Here is a 22,025-nt window from a genome sequence, read left to right as displayed (position 1 = left end):
TTGGGCAGTTCACCATGTTCCCTTTTTTATTTGGCTGCCAGGAAGCTTACAGCTAAATTTAGCACTTAATCCTTCAGTAATAGTGGTCTCGATTTTTAGCAAATAGTACTTATTACACTCCTCCGTGACCTTCTTATGCAACCATTTTAATGACTTTATTGCATATGTATCCTTTACTGAGTCACCTCAAATTCTTTTTGGAAGTCAGCCAGGTATAAACCACCAATAAACCAAAACAGTAGGAGAAGAATTTCATTTTTGTTGGGCTCTACAGTGGTGGCTACTTCCAGGGCGATGTCCACTTTCAGATGGCATTCATGACCTGAGAGCTCAGACCTTCCCTCATGGCTTCATGTTTACATAGAAGGGAGTCACCACAGGACAGATTGCATGCAAAATGGCTAGTTCTAAAATTGTAGGGTCTGCCTGCTAACCAGGCAAGTCCATGGAAAATTTGCTGAAAATGAAAACAAGATGTGAAAGGAGAAGGCTCTGTTCCCCATATTGACGTGGCAGAACTTCACTTACAACATGGCCCTCAGGAGGCCAGCCTAGGCTCTGTGTGGTCAGCAGGTGGCCGGCTGGGTCCCACCTAACCTCAAGCTTCCTGCTAACTACAACCACAGATCTGACCCTCACCACGAAGGAGAAATAAGATCACATGGCCTCTATCTCCTCTGGATTCTGGCCACGTGAAAAGATTAAGCCACAGGCTTTCTCTTCCCTCCCTAGATGAAATTCCTTCTCAACCACAAAAATTTCACCCAGGCACAATTTGAAAAGCAATAAAGGAGTCAGTGGGGATGGTACCCTTCCGCTCCCTTTTCACTTTAAAATCTTGAGTTACCCTTGGTGCGGAGATAGCAAAAGAAAAACACCCCCAGGAAACGTCCTGCTGTTTATGTATTTGAACCTGAGATGCCTGGTGGCAGTTTTTTACACTTTCCAGAGTTTGTGAATTAGTTCTTTATTCCTCTGGCGTTGGACATCATTTCCATGATCATCTAAGAGATATGTTCAAAAGAAAAATGGCTTCCAGGATCCTGTTGCCTGAAGCAATATACCTTCTCTCCAGCATTCATTGGGATTCTATTCATGATCTCCTGCGAGTCAGAGCCAATTTGTTCTGATGGAGGCAAGAGGATGCTGTCCCAATGTTCCTAACACCTTGAAGGATGAGACACATCCTAGAATCCATGATGCTGCTTTAGAAAAACCTCAGTGCAGTGATGGATTGCAGGCAAGACTGTTGCCTGACAGCAAGCAGCTCTGCAGGTTCTCCCCAGTCCCAGGCTGCCTGGGTCTTTAGCCTCATCTAACTCTTAGCTGCAAGCCCTGCATAACAACTCTTCTAATTCAGAGTCTGTAAAACTCTGATAATACTAATGGGTGCGACATGGAGCAGCTCTGCAACTCTGATGTGTCCTAAAAGCAAAGCTGAGGGATGAGGACACGGTTCCATTGGTAAAGTGCCGGTGGGCCCAAGCATGAAGACCTAAGTTCAGATTCCCAACTTCTGAAATTGCAGCTCTGGGAGATGGAGACAGGAGGATTCCTAGGTTTCACTAGCAACCAAATCTGCAAACTCCAGGTTCATTGAGAGGCCATGTTTAAAAAAAAAAAAAAAAAAAAAAAAAAAGATGGAAAGAACTGAGAGACACTGGATGTCAACCTCCACATGCACAAACACGTATGTACACACACAATACAAAGGAGGGAGGCAAAACTTACACTACTAACTCTGCTCCCACTTCTTAGAATTCTGTAGGGCCGGCTGAGGTCTGAGAATCTACATTTGAAACAAGTTTCCAAGATGATGAAAAACAGTTCTAATACTGGGAAATTTATGGACCACTATCAAAGGGTTACTGTATGGACTGCAGTGTGTGTGTGTGTGTGTGTGTGTGTGTGTGTTTATTAATAGCTGTTTTTACATGGTGCTGTTGACACTGTGTTATCTTAGACATCATAATGAATGTGTATCTTAACTCTGAAATAATCTGCTGTAAATAAGAAACCCTAACAAACTGGAGGAAAAAGTCATGCTAATTATATAACAGAAATAGCCTGATATTTATAAGTGCATACTCAGAACTTGTAAAGAGTTCTAAAAACTTTAAAGTCTTTAATTCAAGGTGGCAAGATGTCTTGGTGGGTAAAGGTGCCTACTGCCAAGTCTGAGGACCTGAATTCATTCCTGGACACATACCGGATGGAAAGATAAAACCAATTTCTGACATCCATACATGCCTCCCTCAACATGCACACGCAAAATAAACAAAGTTATAAAAAAAAATAAAACTTAAATTGCTGGGGTATTTTCTCCCCTGACATATCCATGTGCATTTATTACAAGTAGAGAGAGAAAGGCTGACCCAGCTACTTCTAAAGGTTTCATATTTCTCTTAACTACAGTTAAAAAAAAAAAAAAAAAGCGCCCAGACTTCGTAATTATGGTAAAAAAAGAATTCTTCAACTTGTTTCAAGTAATTAAGGACCCAGCAAATGTGGTCGTTGCAAGGCAGTTAGAAACAGCAGCTCTGAAGTTGCAGAGGAAACAGACCAACTACAAGACTGCGGACTGTTCAAAACCGTCTCCACAACAAAGGAGACGAACACGAATCCTTAACCTGCGGGCATCCGGTAACGCCAGGACCATACATAAAAAGCGGCGATGAAAGGCAGCCGCGAGGATCGCCTCGTGTGGGGAAGAGGGCAGGGTCGAAGGTTAAGATGGTTTCCCAGCGGGAGCCTTTGGCGGTCCTACAACTCCAACAGAGACCAGGAAACCCCCAGTCTGCCTCTCCCTGGTGCCACGCACCACTCCCTCCAAGAACAAAACTTCTTTCTAATCAACTTGAGCCAGCCTCCCGCTCCGCGAGCAGCACGCGTGTTCCCAAGCTCGCACAGAACACAAGCCAGTCCTGGCTCAACACCCAACTTTTCCAACTCCATCAAGATCTAGGCTTTCGCTCTGAATTCTCCCGTGAAACAAGAGAATGAGCTCCAGTTGCCTGGCAATGGTTTTTGAAAAATTAAACAAAGAGCACATGTTTGCAAGAACGCAACCAGACGCCTTACCCTGACACTTGTGACCCAAAAGCTACAAGCCACTATCCCTGACACTCCTTCATGGAGGCGCATGGGTGTCACCAGGGTGGTCTGCGTGTCTCGCGGGGTGGGAAGAGTTAGAGAATGGGTGAAACTTGGAATCTGCCTCTCCATCCATCCAGCCCCAAGCCGCCCTTGAACTTGGCAGCGGTGAGGTAATAAGACTCACGTCCCCAGATGGGAAGGATCCAGGCTGCCACGACTCACCTCGCCAACTTCTCTCGGCTGGCGGCTCGCGGGCGGCTGGCTCGGGGGCGCAGACGCGGGGGCCGACGCCGAGGGGGTCTTCGGCCGGTGGCTCCGGGGAAGGCACGGGGCTCCGGAGGGCGTGTGGGGACCGGCGCGTAGCGGCGCTGAGGGGCAGCCTCGGGGCGCGCGGGGAACCCAGGGGGCTCCGGGTCACGGCGGGCGCGCAAGGACAGCAGAGCCAGCAGCAGCACAGCCAGCGCCAGCAGAAGCAGCGCTGCCGCCTTACTGCGGAGCTTCATCGTGAGGCGCGGCGGCCCCGGGGTGGCGCGGACCCTCTGCGCATCGCGGTCCGTGGCAGCAGCGCAGCGTCCGGGCTGGCTCGCCCGAGACTAGGGTCGAGGCAGGCGGCTGCAGAGGAGAACTGGGAGGAGGTGGAGGGGGAGGAGATGAGAAGCAGGGGGAGGGCTGGGAGGAGGCCCGAGAGGACTCGGTTGGAGCAGCCCTCCCTACCGTAGTGTGTGGAGTAGCGGCCCTGCAGCCCACCAAAGGCTGCCAGGCTCCCAGACCTTAGGTAGTGCAGGCTCACCACACCTTCATTCATTCACTTCATTCATTCAGCGAGTACTCATCTCCACCCACGCACTCGGATTCACTCTCCAATACACCCAGTCATCCTCAGACTCCCCTGCTCAAGCATGCATCCACTTCCTGAAGACTCACTCTTCCATCCACTCACTTGCTGTCCGACCGGTTCCCTCACTGCCCACTCACCCATTCCACCCACCAGGTCCCTCAAGCGTTTGTTTATTCCATACATGTTCACATCATTGGTTCCATCCATTTATTCTGCAGGCTTGGGCACCACCCCAGTTCCTCTTGACCCAGGGCAGAAGTTTTGGCACTAATGAATAACTTCTGGATACGGTCCCTCTAGGTCCATGTACTCTACTGTAATTGTAGAACGAATTGCAAGGTTTAAATTTGAAATCTGACAGTCGCTGACTTGGTGAACCACAGATAAACTCAGAGCTTTTCCAAGCTTGCAAAATGGGAATGATAAGGCTGCTACAACAGGCCTCTGTAAGCATTAAGTTAAATAATCCTTTCTAAAAGAAAGCACAGTGTGGGGCTCAAAATGGGGACCCAGTGGAATTTGTGGTAACGAATACAACAAAATAGTTTATTATAATACACATGTGCACATCTTGTTTTCTTTCTGGCATAGAGTTAAGATAGAGCAACAACTTCACAATCCGACATAAGAATGGACTCTTCAGAGATCTCATTATTGGCAATCAGCAGATCCAGGTCAGAACACATAGCTATTTTCCCAAGGCATCCCACTCAGGACCTGAAACATTAGACATTCTCTTCTACTCATCATGAACTGACAGGAGGCATTCCATAAACTCTCTCTGTGGCACATCTCTGGGCTGCTAGAAAACTGTTGTCATATAACTCACCTAAAATTTAATTACATTATAAATCATTATGTTAGCATCTGATTATAAGTCTTTGGGGACCCACTGTTCTAGAAGTAAGGCTAATAAATGGGAAGCTCTTACCAAGCAAATTTCTAAGAGATAGCAGGAGCACAGTGGGAAATCTATGTGGCAAGCCTTGAAAGAAAGGAAGTAGCTCAAACAATGCAGGGGTCCTCCCTGGCTTTGCCAGGAGCCTGGGTGTCATAAAGCCCACTGTGAAAGTGTTTAGACTTGTGGGGAGAGTGTTTTGGGTGGTCACAGTGATTATCAGGTCCTTCTGGCATGTTGCTGACACTGCAGCGGTGATCAGGACGCTTGGCAGAGTAAAATATTGACCTGGGCCAAGGGCCAACATAGATACTCAAGACCTGGCATTTGGCTTTTAGACTCAGAAATACCGTGAATTTGGAGTATGGCCCGGTAGTGAAGAAAGCTCCCCTGAATCTGCCTAGGTGCCATCCCAGTTCTGTAAGAAGAACGCTGCACACAGCAAAGAGCCAGTAAGGCAAAGTAGGTCAAAGTAATACATCACTGTGGCCAGGGTTCAGGCATCAAACCAAAGAAAGGACTTGGAACCAATAGACTGAATCAAACAGAGGATGTGGTTTTGTGGAAGCTTTCTGATGGGCATGTGCATGTGTATGTGTGTGGATGCACATGTGTGTACAGGTGCCTATGTGTGTATGTATGCCTGTGGCCTGTGGATGACAGAAGTCACTGGGGGGGTGGTTATTTTTATTTTATTTATTTATTTGACACTTTCCACCTCTGTTTGGAGAAGCAGGATCTAGGCTGGGCAGCAAGCCCCAGGGACCTACCTGTCTCCATCCCCAATGCTGAGATTATAAGAGTGCACCAACACTCTTAAAGGAAGGGGAGAAAGTCCTCTACTTTTTTTTTCCTTAATGTGGACTCCAGCCCTCTGAAACAGTATGACCAAGGCAATTTATTGTCGTAAATATTCCTTTATACTGTGTAAAGATGTATCACTGGGATTGCTTTACTAAAAAGCCAAATGGCCAATAGCTAGACAACTTCTGAGAGGACAGAGAGAGCCCTGGGAAGAAGAAAGTCAGGGTTGAGAGCCAGATGCAGAGGGAGCAAGGCATGAAGGAGAAGAGGTAAAAGCCACAAGTCACGTGGCAGCACATAGATGAATAAAAATGGGTTAATTTAAGTTATAAGAGCTAGTAGGGCAGGCCTAAGCTATAGTCTGAGCTTTCACAATTAATAATAAGTCATCTTTTTTTGTGAGCTGGTGCACCAAAGAAAAGTCTGTCCACTACTTAAAAAGAAAGCATTTAATAGGGCTTACAGTTTCAGAGGACTGGAGTCCATGATAGCAGAGTAAATGTTTGCCGACTGCTTTTTAGCTCCCCAAATCTAATTCCCCTTCTGGAATACTGACACCTCTAGCTACTAGTTACTCCTGCCAGAAATTAGACCCATTCTGTTTCCCTCAAGTTCTAGATGAACTATTTATAGCGTCATAAGAAGCTCCAAAATACAGCAGGGGTCAAACAACACATATCTGGGTTTTTGTTTGTGTTTTTTGAGACGATGTTATTCCAGTTGGCCTGGAACTTGTCATGTAGACCAGGCTGTCCTCAAACTTACAGAGATTCCCCCATCTCAGCCTCCTGAGGGCTGGCATTAAAGGCATGGGCCACCACACCTAGCCACAAAGCATACCTGTTTTCACAGTTTCTTCATGTTGGTTGGCTAAGGTGTGCTGTCCAATCAGAAGGTTCAGCTGGGGAAGTATGGAAGGACCCAGTTTCTCTTGGTCATTGGACTGAGGGCAACTGTCCTTGATTGGTGATCAGAGACCTCTCTGGGTCTTTGACAGGGGGCTTTTTATTTTTCTGGCAAGACAGGGTCACATGATAAGCCAGACATCCCCTCCTGGCAAGATAAAATCTATATGCTTTTCCCCTTGCTCTGCCACCTTTCTATTTGTTCAATTCAGTTCACACCGGTGGGGGAGGGAGTTACATAGGGTCTGAAAGCGAGGAGGAAGAGACACCTAGAACCCTTGTGAAGCTCCCTTCTCTCACCTCTACCCTTGCCCCCATTCAACCAAACAATTACTTCTGCTGGTTCCCCTACCAAACCTAACTGGTAGCTGTGTAGAACCCTCCACAGAAACCAGCATCAGGTAGAAAGAAGCCACCCTTAACCAACAAACTCTGGAGGCTCTGTGGGACAGCTATGACGTCCCTCAAGAGGGACAGATTTAGGGGTTTCATGGTTTTGTGAGGTTCCCTCTGGGAGCCTCTCCTAGATTTTCACAGGAAGCATTGGAGAAAAAGCTCCTTTCACTTCTGGCAGGGGACAAGAAGTTAAATCATTTTGAAGCCTGCCAGGCCTTGCTGAGAAGGTGCCCCTTCAAGAGTAACTTCCTTAAAGCCTAAGTTTATTAGGGTGTAACAGAACCATACCAACCTTGGGGAAGGGAAAAGCCCAACTTCAGCCCCTTCCAGTTACCTTGGGCTACTTAAGACTTGTGTGGAGCACTGAGGAGCGCTTGTGATGTCCACCGCTGAGTGCCACAGACAGCAGAGGCTTGGCAAGACTGACTATGCCCAATCTCATTACTGCCAAATGCTCCTTTCCTTCACCTGATGGCCCAGTTCTTCATGCCCAGTACAGAATTCTTGACATTTAGCAGCAACAAAAACTTCCTAAGGCATATGAAAAGACAGAAGACACAGGCTGAAGAGACAGTGCCTGTACCGAATAAGTTTCGGATATGCCTCTGATGTTACACCATTGATGGGATTAACAGTTAGTGACTTCAAACAAGTGTTCTTAATATACTAAAAGCTCTAATTAGAAGAGCAAGACAAGACATAAGAACAGATGTGTGATGAAAAGAACAAGATGGGAATTCTAAGAACCAAGAAAGGGTGCTAGAAAAAGAAAGCCACTAAACATATCAAGATTTTTTTTTTTTTTCAGATCGGGCCTCATTTCCTCATGTCCAGGACAACTTTGAGTTTACCATGTAGCCAAGGACGAACACTTCTTTTTTTTTTTTTAATTTATTTATTTTATTTAATTTTATATAACAAAGTCCAATTAAATGAAAACAAACATTTATACACAATATTTGGGAATTTGGGCGTCGTTCTTTCCAAACTACTTCCTGCTGGTAAGGGGCGCTGTCTTGGGGGATTCGAAGAAGATTCAGATATCCTAGCTGTAGTCTGTAGGGCTGTTTTGAAGGACGAACACTTCTGCCTTTGCCTCCTGAGTGCTGGAATTACAGGCATGTGCAAGATCAAGGTAGCCAAAATCTTAACAGATATGGCCTAGCTTATGAAGTCCCACCTCTATCTGAGGAGCTATTGGTTGTTGGTGGCTATAGGGAAAGGAAGAGTCATTTTTTTTCAAAGTCACAGACCCCCAGAGGCCACTGATGCTCCAACAGATGGTCCCATGCCATGTACATAGGAGCAGCAGTAAGGATATACAGCAGATGTTAACTAAAGCAAGAGAGTGAGTTGGGAGGGAAAAATAGAGGGGATGGGGAGAAATCAGAGGGAAATAAATGGGTGCATTAGATCCAAATACACTATTTGCTTGTATGAATATTAAAAGAAATATTTAATAAAAAATTTAACAAACTATATAATATCCTTACAAATTCATGTACATTAAGAGAATGAAAGAATACCACAAACCTTATGACTACAGATTTGATAGCCTGGATGAAATACACAAGTTTCTTAAAAGACATAACTCATCAGAGCTTCCTCAAAAACAAACAAAATCTTAGTAAGTTTATACCCATTAAACAAGTTGAATCAGTAACAGACTTTCAAAGAAAGAAGTGTCCAGTCCAGATAGGTTCTCTGGTAAGTTCTATCAAACATATATGAAGAATTTCTACCAGTTCCATGCAATATCCTTCAGAAGACAGAGCCAGAGGGAAAACTTGCTAGCTCATTCTGTGAGGCTGGCATTGCCTTGCTCACCAAATCAAAGACTCTGTAAGAAAAGAACTCATGAACTTAGATGTAAAAACACTCAGCAAATGTTAAGAAATCAACAAATTCAACAAAACATGAAAAGAATCTACATGTTATAACCAAATGAGACCTCCTGCAGTTGTGAAAGATGGTTCACATTCAAACCCCAAGTAATGTCATGCATTGTATCAACAAACTAGGGGAACCTCATGGAATCATGTGAACAAAAAGAACTTTTGACAACATCCACTACCCATTTATAACAATAACTCTCAGAAAACTAGCAACAGGGGAAACCCCCTCAGTCTGGTAAAAAGGAAACTGTTGTCATAACACTGAATGTCTTAATGGTGAGAAATTAGAAAATTCCTTGCTAAGATCAGGAACAAGACAAGGACATCCCTTCTCATCACACTTGAAGGTCTAGATTATGCAATAAAATAAGAAAAGGAAATAGCAGGGGTAAAGAGACTAGAAAAGAAATTTTGTAGCTGTCTTTGCAGATAGCATGACCAAGCTGGAGAACCCAAGCACTGGCAAACATCAAGGCAGATAAACAAGTTCAAAGAGGCTGCAAAAATACAAAGTTAATATACTGAGGCTGATCCCTTTTCTATTTTCAGTACTAAACAAGTAGAAACTGAAATTAAAACCATGATTCTGGGGCTAAAGAGATAGTTTAACGGTTAAGCATGTGCATTGCTCTTGCAAAGGATCACAGTTCAGCTCCTAGCACCCACATTGGGCAGCTCATAACCACCGTTAACTCTACTTCCAGGAGATACAATGCTCTTTTGGCCTCTGTGAGCACCTTCACACATCACACACACACACACACACACACACACACACACACACACACACACACACCACAATTACTTATTGTAGCATTTCAACTAAATCAATAGAGAGTTCAGCTTCATAGGTAGGAGGACTTGATATTTTCAATATGGAAGGACTTCCCAATTGATTCATAGTTTCACACAACTGGCATTCAAGTATCAGGATTTTTATTTATTTATCTTCATTCATATACATTAGTGTTCTGCCTGCATGTATGTCTGTGTAAGGGTGTCAGATCTCCTGGAACTGGAGTTACAGGCAGGTGTGAGCTGCCATGTGGGTGCTGAGAATTGAATCCGGGTCATCTGGAAGAGCAGCCAATGCTCTTAACCACTGCCCTATCTCTTCGGCTCTCCCCCCATAATATCAGGATATTTATTTGATGGATATGAACAAATGCATTTAAGTTTGAATGGAGAACCAAACATCTTCAAATAACCAGATCAATATTGAGGTTGAAGACAGTTATAATATTAACTTACTATAAAGCTTAGTAATCAATATAGTATGTTATTGGTGAAAATCCGACAAGTCAATACAACAGAATACAGTGCCTAGATGTCAATTCACACAAATTCCAGGCAATTCAATGGAGTAAAGATTCCTTCTCAACAGATATGGGGGCTTCCCACATACAAAAACCAAACCAGCTATGTATCTTACACACACACCAAAATGGACCATTGACTCAAATGTAAAACTTAATACTATAAAACATCTAGAGGATACCTGATCCAAGGCTGTCTAAGTGGCCTTGAATATTTATCTATCTATCTATCTATCTATCTATTTTATATAACAAGTCCATTTAAATGAAAACAAACATTTATACACAATATTTGGGAATTTAGGCGTCGTTCTTTCCAAACTACTTCCTGCTGGCAAGGGGCGCTGTCATGGGGGATTCTAAGGAAATGCAGAAATCCTGGCTGTAGTCTGTAAGGCTGCTTTGTCCAGCTGTTTTGAATGTAGGATCACCTGGTACTCTGTTTCAGGCAGTCTGGCTTGATCAAACCACATTAGTCTGGAAGGAATCCACATCTTTTCATTTTCTGTGGAAACAAAAATAGAAATCCAGTAACTTGTCCTTGAACTTAAATTTTGGAGTCAAAGCATTTTTTTTCATTTAATTTATTATTTTACATGTCAATCTCAGTTCCCCCTCCCTCCCTCCCTCCCTCCCTCCCTTCCTCCTTCCCTCATTCCCTCCCTTTTACCCTCTCTGCCCTCTCACATGCACTCTAACCACCCTCCCCTTCCATCCTCCCACCCCAATTCCATATGTAGGGGAAGTGGCCTCCAATATTATGATGAGTTTTTCTTTGTTTATTTTTAAAGATACAATGCTAAAGGCTGATCCACAAAAGAAATTCATAGATTAACTGTACTTCCTTAAAGTAAAAACTGTTCGGTAGAAAACATAAAAGGAATGAACAAATAAGACAGAGATAAAGAAAATGTTTGCAATGGATTCATCTTATACATAAGCCAAAGATCTGAACAGATATCTCAACCATGAAGACATATAGATATCAAACAAACATATAGAGAAAGGTATTTGGTGGGGCTGGAGAGATGGCTCAGAAGTTGAGTACTGGCTGCTCTTCCAGAGGACCCGGGCTCAGTTCTCAGCACCCCCAAGGCAGCTTACAATTGTTTGTCACTCCAGTTCCAGGGGACCTAGCACCCTCACACAGGCATGCATGCAGGCAGGCATAAATAAATAAATAAATAAATAATGTTTTAAAAAGTTATTTGGCATCAGCTGCTGGACTTTAAGGTTTCAAAAGCTCATGCCAGGCCTTCTCTCTCTCTCTCTCTCTCTCTCTCTCTCTCTCTGAAACTTTCTATCAGGTGTGAGCTCATAGCTACTGCTTCAGCACCACACCTGCCTGCCTACCTGCCCTGCCATGCTGATCATGGACTAATCCTCTGAAACTGGGAGCAAGCCTCCAAATAAATGCTTCCCTTTACTTTGGTCATGGTCTCTCTTTACAACAATAGAACAGTAAGTAACTAAGACAACATTCCCCAGTACTCACCCCAAGTAAGTAACAAAAATGTACACACGGAGACTTACAGAAATGCTATCCATTTTTCTCCCAAACTGGAAGTAACCAATTCAATAGGTCAATTAATAAACAAACAATGTGTTATTATTGATGAAGAGTTAATGAATGATTTGTCCCCAAATAAAACCTGTTTGGGAACCTTGCATCCACACTAAATATGAAAAATGTTTGGAAAGGTTTTATTTGGTATGACACACTGTCAAAAAGGGAAGTCCATGTAGACAGCATAAAGATGGAGAGCTGTGCTTAAGCAGTCAACTGAGGATTCTTAGGGTGTTGGAGTTCGCTGCATGTCACTAGTAATAATATGATTGGTGCCACTGTATCATAGTAGATATATGCCATTATACTGATGTCCAAACTTACAGAATGTACAGCAGAAACAGTAGACACTGATGGAAAGCATGGAGTGTGGGTGACAGTGACATGGCAAGGAATGACTCTAGCTTTGGGGAAGTAGAGAAAGACAGAACCCTGGGCTCACTCTGTAGCCAATCTAGTCTACTTGGTGAGTCCCACGTCAATAGAAATCCTGTCTCAAAACACAAGGTGGATAACTCCTGAGGGTAATACCCTAGGTTGACCTCTGGCCTGCACATGCACACACACACATAAGTACCCATAAGAACACACATACACACACACTCTCTCTCTCATCCACACACACAGAGACACTCTCTCACTAGTACACCCCACACACACACACAGACACTCATACAAACACACAAGCACAGAAATAGTGGGCTGTGTGTCTAATGCTGCTGGTCCAACAATTTGAGTTGACAATGAAACTTCATAGACATTTAAAAGTTATCTTTGTTTTTTTTGAGACAGCATTTTGGTATGTGACCAAGGCTGGCTTTGAACTTGCAACTTTCTCTTCTCCTCCTTTTCTGAGTACTGGGATTGTAGGCCTAAGACACCATGCCTGTCAACACTTTCTCTTTATAAGGTAATTACCACAGGCTTCTCATGGTAGTGGTGACAAATTCTTCAGCTGTTCCCACACAAATACTATCCAGTCCACCTTTCCCACATCAGTTTGAGATATCGTCTTGCCATGTTATAATACTCCTATGTGTTTTAGACTATTTCCAGGGTTTCTATCCCATTCTGTTTACATGTCTCCTGTGTATGAGTGAAAAAAGTATTTTCCTAGCATCTACAATGTTTACACACCTAAAATGATGAGCCTGATCACATTGAGAGCTTTCTATTTTTCCATGATCTTAGAACTAGTTTGTCTTGTTAATTTCCAAACGATGGATTTGGCATTGAGGCTACTTCATAAATTGACTTATGAAGAGTTAACATTTTCATTATGATGAGCTATCCAAGACAATGACGTGTCCCTTGTTTGTTCAAATTGCATTTGGTGCCTCTCGATGGTGCATAAACTCCTTTTGACATGCATGACTGAGCTGGTGGGAATGAGGACAGTCAGTGATGCCCCAAACCCAAGAAGTTAACGATCAGGATTATTCAGCACTGAAGACTAGCATGTCTGTGAAGATTAGACAGCCAATTAGACAGCATTAGAACATTTAATTAAGACACAGTCCACTCAGAGGTTGGCACTTTGGTTAGGAACACAATGATAAGTCTCCCTTACAGAAGCTTTGAGCTATGCTCCTCAGAGGAGGGAGAAGGCAGCAGGGAGTTGGGGATTCCCAATAATCCTTAAGTGGGTTGATCTTCCATGGGGAAAAAGTTCCAGGTAAAAATGCTGGATCAAAAGAGTCTCAAATAGGCAGTTCCTCACATTTCCAAACGCAAGAACTAATTTTCATGGACAAAACACAATTTAATTCTAGGTATAATGAATTAAACAGTGTCTTTTTTTTTTTTCTCGATTATGTGAGACAGTGTTTCTCTATGTAGCTTTGGAATCTGTCCTGGCTAGCTCTTATAGACCAGGCTGGTCTCGAACTCACAGAGATCCGCCCGCCTCTGCCTCCTAAGTGCAGGGATTAAAAACATGGGTCACCACCACCACCTGTTTAAAACCCATGTCTACTTAAAAGTTCTAGCACTCACCTGATTTGAAAATAGCTCTCTTTTTTTTCAAATGTAATCAGATAGATACTGCTAATTAGGAATCCTAAGGTGAAATCATTCTGGATGTAGAGTAAGACCTAAAGCCAATGGCTGGTGTCTTACCCATGTAAGAAGGAGAGAGAGCTGGGAAGTGTAGATCAATGGTTGGCTCTTGTCGAGTGTGCTGAAGATGTACAAGACCCTGTGTTTCATCCTCAGGAACACAAAAATATACATAGAAGAAGAGTGTGAGAGGGCACTGAGAAGCACACATACAAGGACGAGAGCCCTGTGAAAACTGAAACGATTTCACTCACAGTGTCACAATTTTAATGATGCCATGGCAACCAGAAACTAGAAGAAGTAAGGAGGATTTTTTTCCCCAAAGGTTTTCAGGGCAAGCCTGTCCCTCCTGGCAGTATGGCTTCAGCATTTTGCCTTCCCAAACCTGAGAGAATAAATTTCTATTGCCGAGGTTACACAGATGTAATTTTCTGTGGATGCCCTAGTCAATGAATGCACCAGCTTTCTAAGGATCCACACAGATAAAAAAAAATTCAAAGCACTTGCTTTTATATCCAGAAAACAGAGGAGAAAATAAGTCATGACAAGCAGAAACTGGCACAAAGAGCAAGTTATAGAGAATGCTATGTGCAAGCATAGCAATGGCCAATGTGGGGTCTAAGATAAGTATATATATACAATGCTTCTAAAGAAAGGAAAGTCTTGGGAGATGGCTTAGTCAGTAAAGTGCCTGCCTTACAAGTGCAAGGTCCTGAGTTCGGGTCTCCAGCACGCATTAAGAACTCTGGATGTGGTGGTACAATGAATGGAGAGGAGAGGTAGAGACAGGACGATCTGTATAACTCACTCATCAGCCAGTCTTGGCCCTGTCTCAAAACTAAACTAATGTGGAGAACAATAGAAAAAGATGTCTAAAGTTCACCTCTGCTCTCCACATGCATGCACACCTGTCTAACTACAGATATGTGCACATGAACACACAGACATATACATGCATATATACACATATATACATGTATAATTAAATTAAATTAAATTAAAATAATAATAGAGAAATAGGAGAGGTTACAGAACTGATGTTGATATAGAGATTATTTAAAGGAACTTGGAAGTTGGAGAGGAGGCATAACATCTAAAAGTTTTAAATATATAATAAGTAGGAACTCAATTAATAACCTAAATAGCATGTGAAATTTACCTGGTGGAAAATGAGATAAACTAGGTGATAGATCCAAAGGAGCATCTCAAAATGTAGTCCTAATAGATTCTTTTTAAATTAGGAAAAGTTGGCAAGACATCTCACAGAATGTAGCCCTTGCAGTGCAAGCCTGCAGACTAGAGTTTTGATCCCTAGCACCCATATAAAAGCAGGCAGAGATTGCTCAGTGGTTAAGAGCACTGACTGCTCTTCCAGAGGACCCTGGTTCAATTCCAAGTACCCACATGGCAGCTCATAACTGTCTATAGTGCCAGTTCTGGGGATCTGACATTCATGGCAAAACACCAATGCACATAAAATAAAATAACTGAAAAAAGCAGGCAGAGCAACCCAATTGTAATTCTCTAACTCGGGAGGAAAAGACTGGACCTTCCTGGGGCAAACTTGCTAGCTAAGACTAGCAGGAATTGGAATTGGCAAATTCCAGGTTCAGCAAGAGCCCCCTGCCTTCTGGGACCTGGAAGATGGCTCAGCAGTCCACCAAGAGCACTTGTCACTCTTGCAGAAGACCTGGGTTTGATTCTCAGCACCCAATGGGTGGCTCACAATCATCACAAACTCTAGTTCCAGGGAACCAAACACCCCCTACTTGACCTCTGTAGGTACAAGAAACACACACAGTGCACATGTATACAGGCAAAACATACACTGTGAAAATAAATACATACATACATACATACATACATACATAGGCCCTGCTTCAGTAAATAAAGTGGAGAGCAACTGAGTAAGAAGCCCGGTGTCAGCTCTAGGAAGCAGCAGACATGTATGCCTACATGCATGTGAACACACATAGACACTAGCTCACACAGCCCCTACTCACAAATGTGAAAAAGAAACTGAGAGGTTGGGAGTAAGCCTTCATGGTAGAATGGTCGCCACACATGTGCAAGGCACTGATTTTGGTCGCCAGCATTACAAACAAGTAAGAATCGTAAGACATGTTCTTGCTTTCCTTGTCACTGTGATCAAATACTTGACCAGAAGTGACCTAAGGGAGGAAGAATTTGTTTTAGCTCAGATGCAGTCCATCATGGAGGGCAAGGTATGGTAGCAAGGGGTTGACGTGGCTGGGCACACTGGACCTGCAGTCAGGAAGCAGGCAGGTGTGAATTCTGGTGCACAACCCATGAGTGTGCACAACCCATGTGATGGCACTGCCTACGACCTCCCTCTTCAGTTAGTTCTCTCCGGAACATACCCAGAGATATGCTTCTTAGGTGATTCTAAATCCAACTGTGTTGGCCATCAAAATTAATCTTCACAAAAAGTCCAGGCCATGATAAAATCCAATATAGTCATGTGATTATGCACATTTATTTCTCCAATAAGTGTTTTAGAAGGAAAGACTGGGGGCTTGGAGAGGGAGAGTTAGGCATGAGAATGACAGTGTGTTCTACACAACTGAAAAAGACACCCATCATTGATTTAAAAAAGTGCAATCCATAAGAAGAAATCTGCATCTAGATGTATTTCTACAAAAGCACAGAGCATAAATGTAGAAGCCTTGGACAGGGGAGACAGCTCAGTCAGGAAAATGCATACCACATGTGTATGAGGCATAGCCATGTATACACTCATGTGCACACACACACACATACACATATAAATCTTGAAAGTTGACAATTACGAGGCTGGTGAGATGGTTCAGAAATTAAGAGTACTGGATGCTTTTCCAGAGGATGGAGGCTTGATTTCCAGCAACCACATGGTGGCTCACAACCATATGTAATTCCAGTTCCAGAGAATCCAAAACCTTTTTCTGGTGGCTTTTGTGGCACAGAAATAGTTGATGTTTATAACAGCACAGCTAATGGGGAGACAGTGAGCTACAGCACATCAATAAAATGTTACTATTATACATTACTTAAAATACCCTAGCATTTGGTCTTATCATAAACATAGATGTTTGAAAAAGAAGTGGAGAATGTTAGGGTTGTGTTTATCTCTGGATGGAATCTCTTGTGTTTCCTGTTTTCCTATTTTAATGAGCAATCCTCTAAGACAATTTAATGTTCCTGTGACTTTTCTTAGAAATTCTTAGTGCTTTAAAAACCTAATGGAAACTGTCTTGCTTTCAAGAGCCAAAAGCTGGAAATGAGGCAAATGTGTTTCAGTTGGTGAACAGAGATGCAATTTAGATTATCCAGGTAGTGGAGAACTGTTCATGACTAAAAGGGAATGGTGCATGCTGTGACATGGGTGAACCTCAAACACTGAGATATTCGAAAGAAGCCTGACTCAGAAAGCTGCATGTTGTATGATTGACTTGGTATGAAATGTCTAGCACAGGCAAATGTAAAGTAAAAGAAAGTAAAGGGACTCAGGCCAGCCTGAGCATGGCTAGCATGGCAAGCATGGCTCTGGCCTTACTAAAAACCTTTAGATTGCATACCTAAAGCTAGCCCCCTCAAGTCTCATTTCCTTATTTGGCCACTTTCTCCTCCTGAGGCTAAGTACCAAAGTCCAGCTATCAAAATATTGAAGTCCAGCAACCAACCCCTTTGGCTCACCTAATTAACATGTCCAATTAAAAGTCAACACCTCATTCTAATGGGATTTCCCACTTTTACCTTTATAAAGCACCATTTGCTTATGGGCCACATCTGTCTGAGGCAGTCCTTTGTTTCCCCCCCCCCAGGACAAATACCCTTGCCCCCTCCCTCGTTCCCTCCTTCTTGTCCCTTGTCCTCTATTGCTTGTATTTGTTTCTTCTTCTTTGCCCTCTGTCCTTCTGGGGCAAACAAATCCCCTTGGTCTGATAACTTGGATTGGGGATCCTGGGCAGTCACCTTTCTTTTCAGAAAGTAGATCAACGAGCCATGGCTTGGGATGGGGGCAAAGGTTACATCCAAGTAGAGAGAGAGGTTTTTGTGGTGAGGGCAATGGAGTTTTCTGGATTATATTGACAATTGCATAACTTGAAACTAAAAATCCCTAAGTAGTCCACTTAGAGTGAATACTACAAAATGTAAGTTATACCACAATAAAGTTGTTTTTTAAAACTTAATGGAGAATTTGGTGAAAGTTCAGAGACTAAAAGGTTTCAAGGTTTTGCTTTTTAATTTTCTTTGGCTCTACTTTTAGTATGAAGAGGGTGGACCAGGGAAAGCTGGGAAGAGATTTACAATACAAAATAAGAGAGAACTTGGTCTGAACCACTCTTGTATCTGCACAGACACAATTGCCAGCTAGATGCCCATAGTGTTTCTGATGCCTATCTACATTTACACACAGAACACTTGCCTTGTTTCCATAACCAACTGTGGGTTCCCAGAGGGGAGATGATAATGGAGAAGCCATGGAGGGATTCATGGCTTCACCAACTAGCTTTATAGTCTTGCTCAGTGGGCTGTGCTTGATGGTGTTATAGTCCCATTCAGCTACAGGCTTCTTTTCCTTGGCATTCACCACCATCAACGATTTGTGCCAGATTCCAATCTGATGATCTCTTGTGTTCTTCATCTCGGATAAGCGGACGTGGATCCACCTGTTTTTATCTACGACTCTCCCCACTCCCACTGCCTTGTTCATCCCCCAGACTTTCTCATTAAAAACAAATTTTTTCTAATTGTTCCAATGCCTAAGCATTTCGCCCTCTCTGGATCCTTCTGATCAATGGTTACCAACCTTCCTAATGCTGTGACCCTTTAATTCAGTTCCTCATGTTATGGTGATCCAACCATAAATTTATTATCATTGCTACTTCATAACTGTAATTTTGCTACTGTTGTGAATCATAAAGTAAATATCCATGTTTCCCAATGGTCTTAGGTGACCTCTATGAAAGGGTTATTCAACCCTCCGAAGAGAGATCACAACCCCACAGGTTGAGAAGCACTCTTTGACATTAATTTGTACATTGTGTGTTGGCTTTTTATTCTCCCAAACTTAGTGCCTTAAGATATTTTGTTATGCTCACCATTTTGTAGGTTAGGAATGAGGACAGGGACAGTAGCTTCTCTGTAGAATAGTCAGACCTTGGTTGGGGCAACTCATATGACTAGAGGTATAAGGATAGACTTTATTTTAGAGACTTGTTTCTGTCATCTAGATTCTCCCCTGTAATCACATGGCTTCTGCTAGGACTTGAATGCCCAACATAGAGTCCTCAGTGTTGTGAATGGCTCTGGGCAAAAGTGGCTGAAGAGTGAAGGGCATGACAGCCACTCCATTGACTAGGTTGTGTTTTGGAGAAGTTGATTTCTTACACAGTGGCTACCCTCCAAGTACATGGTGCAAGAGTCCAGGATGAAAGCATGTCTTTCATTATTGGTTGTTCCTCTTACATTCTAGTTGGCTACATGCAGTCAACTTGGCTGCATTGAGGAAGGATATCCCAAAGGCATATTTATTGACGGTTCTGGTTCCAAGTGGTGTATGATCACTCTTCATTGGTAATTTTTACTGGGTTTGAAATCATCTGGGAAATACACCTCTGGGTATTGCCAGAGAGATTTAACTGGGAAGAGAAGATTTACATGAGTGCAGGTCATTCCACCTCATGGACTGGGATTTGTAACTAATAAAAGAGATTCTAGGTTACTCTAAATTTAGTCAAGTTGACAAATGAAGATTAACTGTAGTGATATATTGTTTGTAATATAACAAATAAAGCTTGCCCCAAGATCAGAATGCAGAGTTAGCCACTAGTTAACAACACACTTATTTAAGAGCTAAGCCATTAGTTATCCACACACACCCTAAGCCACTAGTTAGCCATACACCTAAGCCACTAGTTAGCCACAGAGGACTGGCAGTGGTAGCCACACCTTTAATCTAGCACTCAGTAAACAGGAATATGGATCTCTGTGAGTTCAAGGCCACCCTGAGTTACAGGAGTGTGAATCAGTCTATTAAAAAAAAAAAAAAAAAAAAAAAGAGCTCACACCTTTGATCCCAGCATTTGGGATGACATGCCTTTAATCCCAGCACTAGAGAGGTACATAGGCAGGAGCTCAGTGCAGAGCAGTCTGAGGTTTTTGGTGGAGAGCATTGCAGTCTGTAGTCACTCTGAGGATAGGCTCATGCCCACTTTGAGCTTTGGTAGACATAAGAACTCTCTAGAGGCTTGGATGCTTTGCTGTTTTGATCTTCATCTTGAACCCTGATATCTGTCTCTGGGTTTTTATCACTCATGCAACAATTAACCATTGCATAAGGTAAACTTGGGGGTTCCTATCCTGGTCATGCCACTGGTGCGTGACATGGTGTGACTTGAATAGTCTCTCAATCTTCTGCATTCCAGTTTCCTCATCTTCTTATGGTGATAGTGGTGGTGACACAAGTGTGCTTTTCACCCAGAGCTGGTGTGTGAGTTGAAACAAAGATATTGTTTGCTAAGCATTAGAGGAGCCATCTCACATCAATAACAAACATCAGCCAGTATTATTGCCTTAATTAATACTAATGTTATTCTGTTGGCCACAGTGATTGCTACATAAAGAAAGAAGAAAATTCAGGCATTGTGTCCTGAAGTAGAACACACCCATTCCATAAACTGGCAGGGAAGTCAACTGGCTCTACAATGTCTATTTAAACACTGCTTAACCGGATGGAGACTTTGACACCAGCAAGGCATACATTTCAGTTTTTCCTTTCTTCATGTCTCTTCCAAAGGGATAGAGAATATACCTAAATAACAATGCAACATTCTGATTAATAATCATAAAGCTATTTAATATGGAAATGAACTTAGGAAACAAGCACAAATAGAGCTGGGAGCTGGGTGGTGGTGGTGTGTGCCTTTAATCCCAGCAATTGGCAGGCAGAGGCAGGTGGATATCAGTGAGTTAAAGACTCTACTTAGAGCTCGGAGTTTTGTGGCTGTTGTTTTCCAAAAGATTAGTTTTCTTTTGGGTTAGCTGCAGTACTCAAACTGCATTTAGTAAGAGATGGTGAGCCCTGGTAATGTGCTTCAGAAATACACACAAATTCATGGCTTTATGACTCTCCCCTCAGTGAAGGAACATTGTGAAATGATGCCGCAGGAAAGCAGCAAAGAGGTGGCTGTAAAGTTAATTTGGGAAATTCCACCATGAAGAGGCCCAGCATTTGACTCCATTTGAAACAATGGGCCTATTGGGCAGTAATTGTCCTTTCTTCCTTGTTTCTGGGCTTGTGTTGCTTTCTTCAGTGCTGGGGATTGAACTCAGGGGCTCAATCATGCTGAGCACATGCTTTCCCAGGCCTCCAGATGGTGGTTCAGGTAGGACCCTTAGAAACAGACTCTGTGGAGGTTTGGGTGAATGTGTTGGGTGCAGATGGTCTGGGTGGTAGGGGCCGATGCTCCTGGGGAAATCCTTATGGAACTGATAATGAGGCTGAATAATGCAATTACAACCAAGGCCTCATTCGGTAGTTGGGCTCCAGAGATGGAGTGGCTTTTTTTTTTTCCAGGATCTAGCTTTCTAGAATGGTCTCATTTGAAGTGAGGGGTCAGGCTCTTATACTATTAAACCTCTGGAGCAGAGTGACATTGGACAGGGGAGTTTTTTGAGGCCAACGGCATGGCTGTGTAGTAGGCAGTGGCCAGATAATAGCAGCCTACATACCCTGTGTTCATTCACTAAGATATTTTATACAGTTAAGTGCACAAAACCTCAAACACAAGGCTTTGCTTGTACATGCCCAGACAATCCCACCTACATTAGCATCCCAACAGGCATGTGTGTTCTCCCAGTGAAGAATTATTCCTACAAAGGAAACCACTATTTTGACATGTCTTCAATTTCAAATGAATGGGAACATCTAGCATGTACCCTCTTCAGTCTGGCCCTTTTGATTTAATATACCTATGTGGTTCATGCTTGTTGCTGAGTAGAAGAATCATAGGATTGACTCCCACAAACAAATGCCAAAATATGAGCTATTCAAATCTCTTATATAAAACGGCATCATATGTGTGCCTAACACCTATATTAAATGATTTCAAGTCATTTCTAAGGCTGGGTGTTCTGGGAAGAAGAGATGGGGGTGATGTTGTAGTGGCATCTTGCAAGGTCTTTGATGTGGTTGAAGACTGGATAGTCACAGCTAATATTCTCTCTCATCTTATCTAGCTAGAGCATAT

General features: G+C 42.9%; 1 protein-coding gene across 1 annotated transcript in view; it reads right to left on the bottom strand.

Annotated features, from left to right (window-relative positions):
* Gxylt2 (glucoside xylosyltransferase 2) overlaps positions 1 to 3,701 on the bottom strand; it is a 76,004-nt gene extending 72,303 nt beyond the window's left edge. The window contains exon 1 of the mRNA XM_051203473.1: positions 3,319 to 3,701. Coding sequence (XP_051059430.1) covers positions 3,319 to 3,599 — 281 coding nt within the window. The 5' untranslated portion in view covers positions 3,600 to 3,701. The remainder of the gene's footprint in view (positions 1 to 3,318) is intronic.
* Between the last annotated feature and the right edge of the window lie 18,324 nt (positions 3,702 to 22,025).

This window comes from Phodopus roborovskii, unplaced genomic scaffold (assembly GCF_943737965.1).
Source record: "Phodopus roborovskii unplaced genomic scaffold, PHOROB, whole genome shotgun sequence".
NCBI lineage: Eukaryota > Metazoa > Chordata > Mammalia > Rodentia > Cricetidae > Phodopus > Phodopus roborovskii.
The sequence above is the reverse complement of the archived record's forward strand: the minus strand, read 5'-3'. Positions and strand labels throughout refer to the sequence as shown.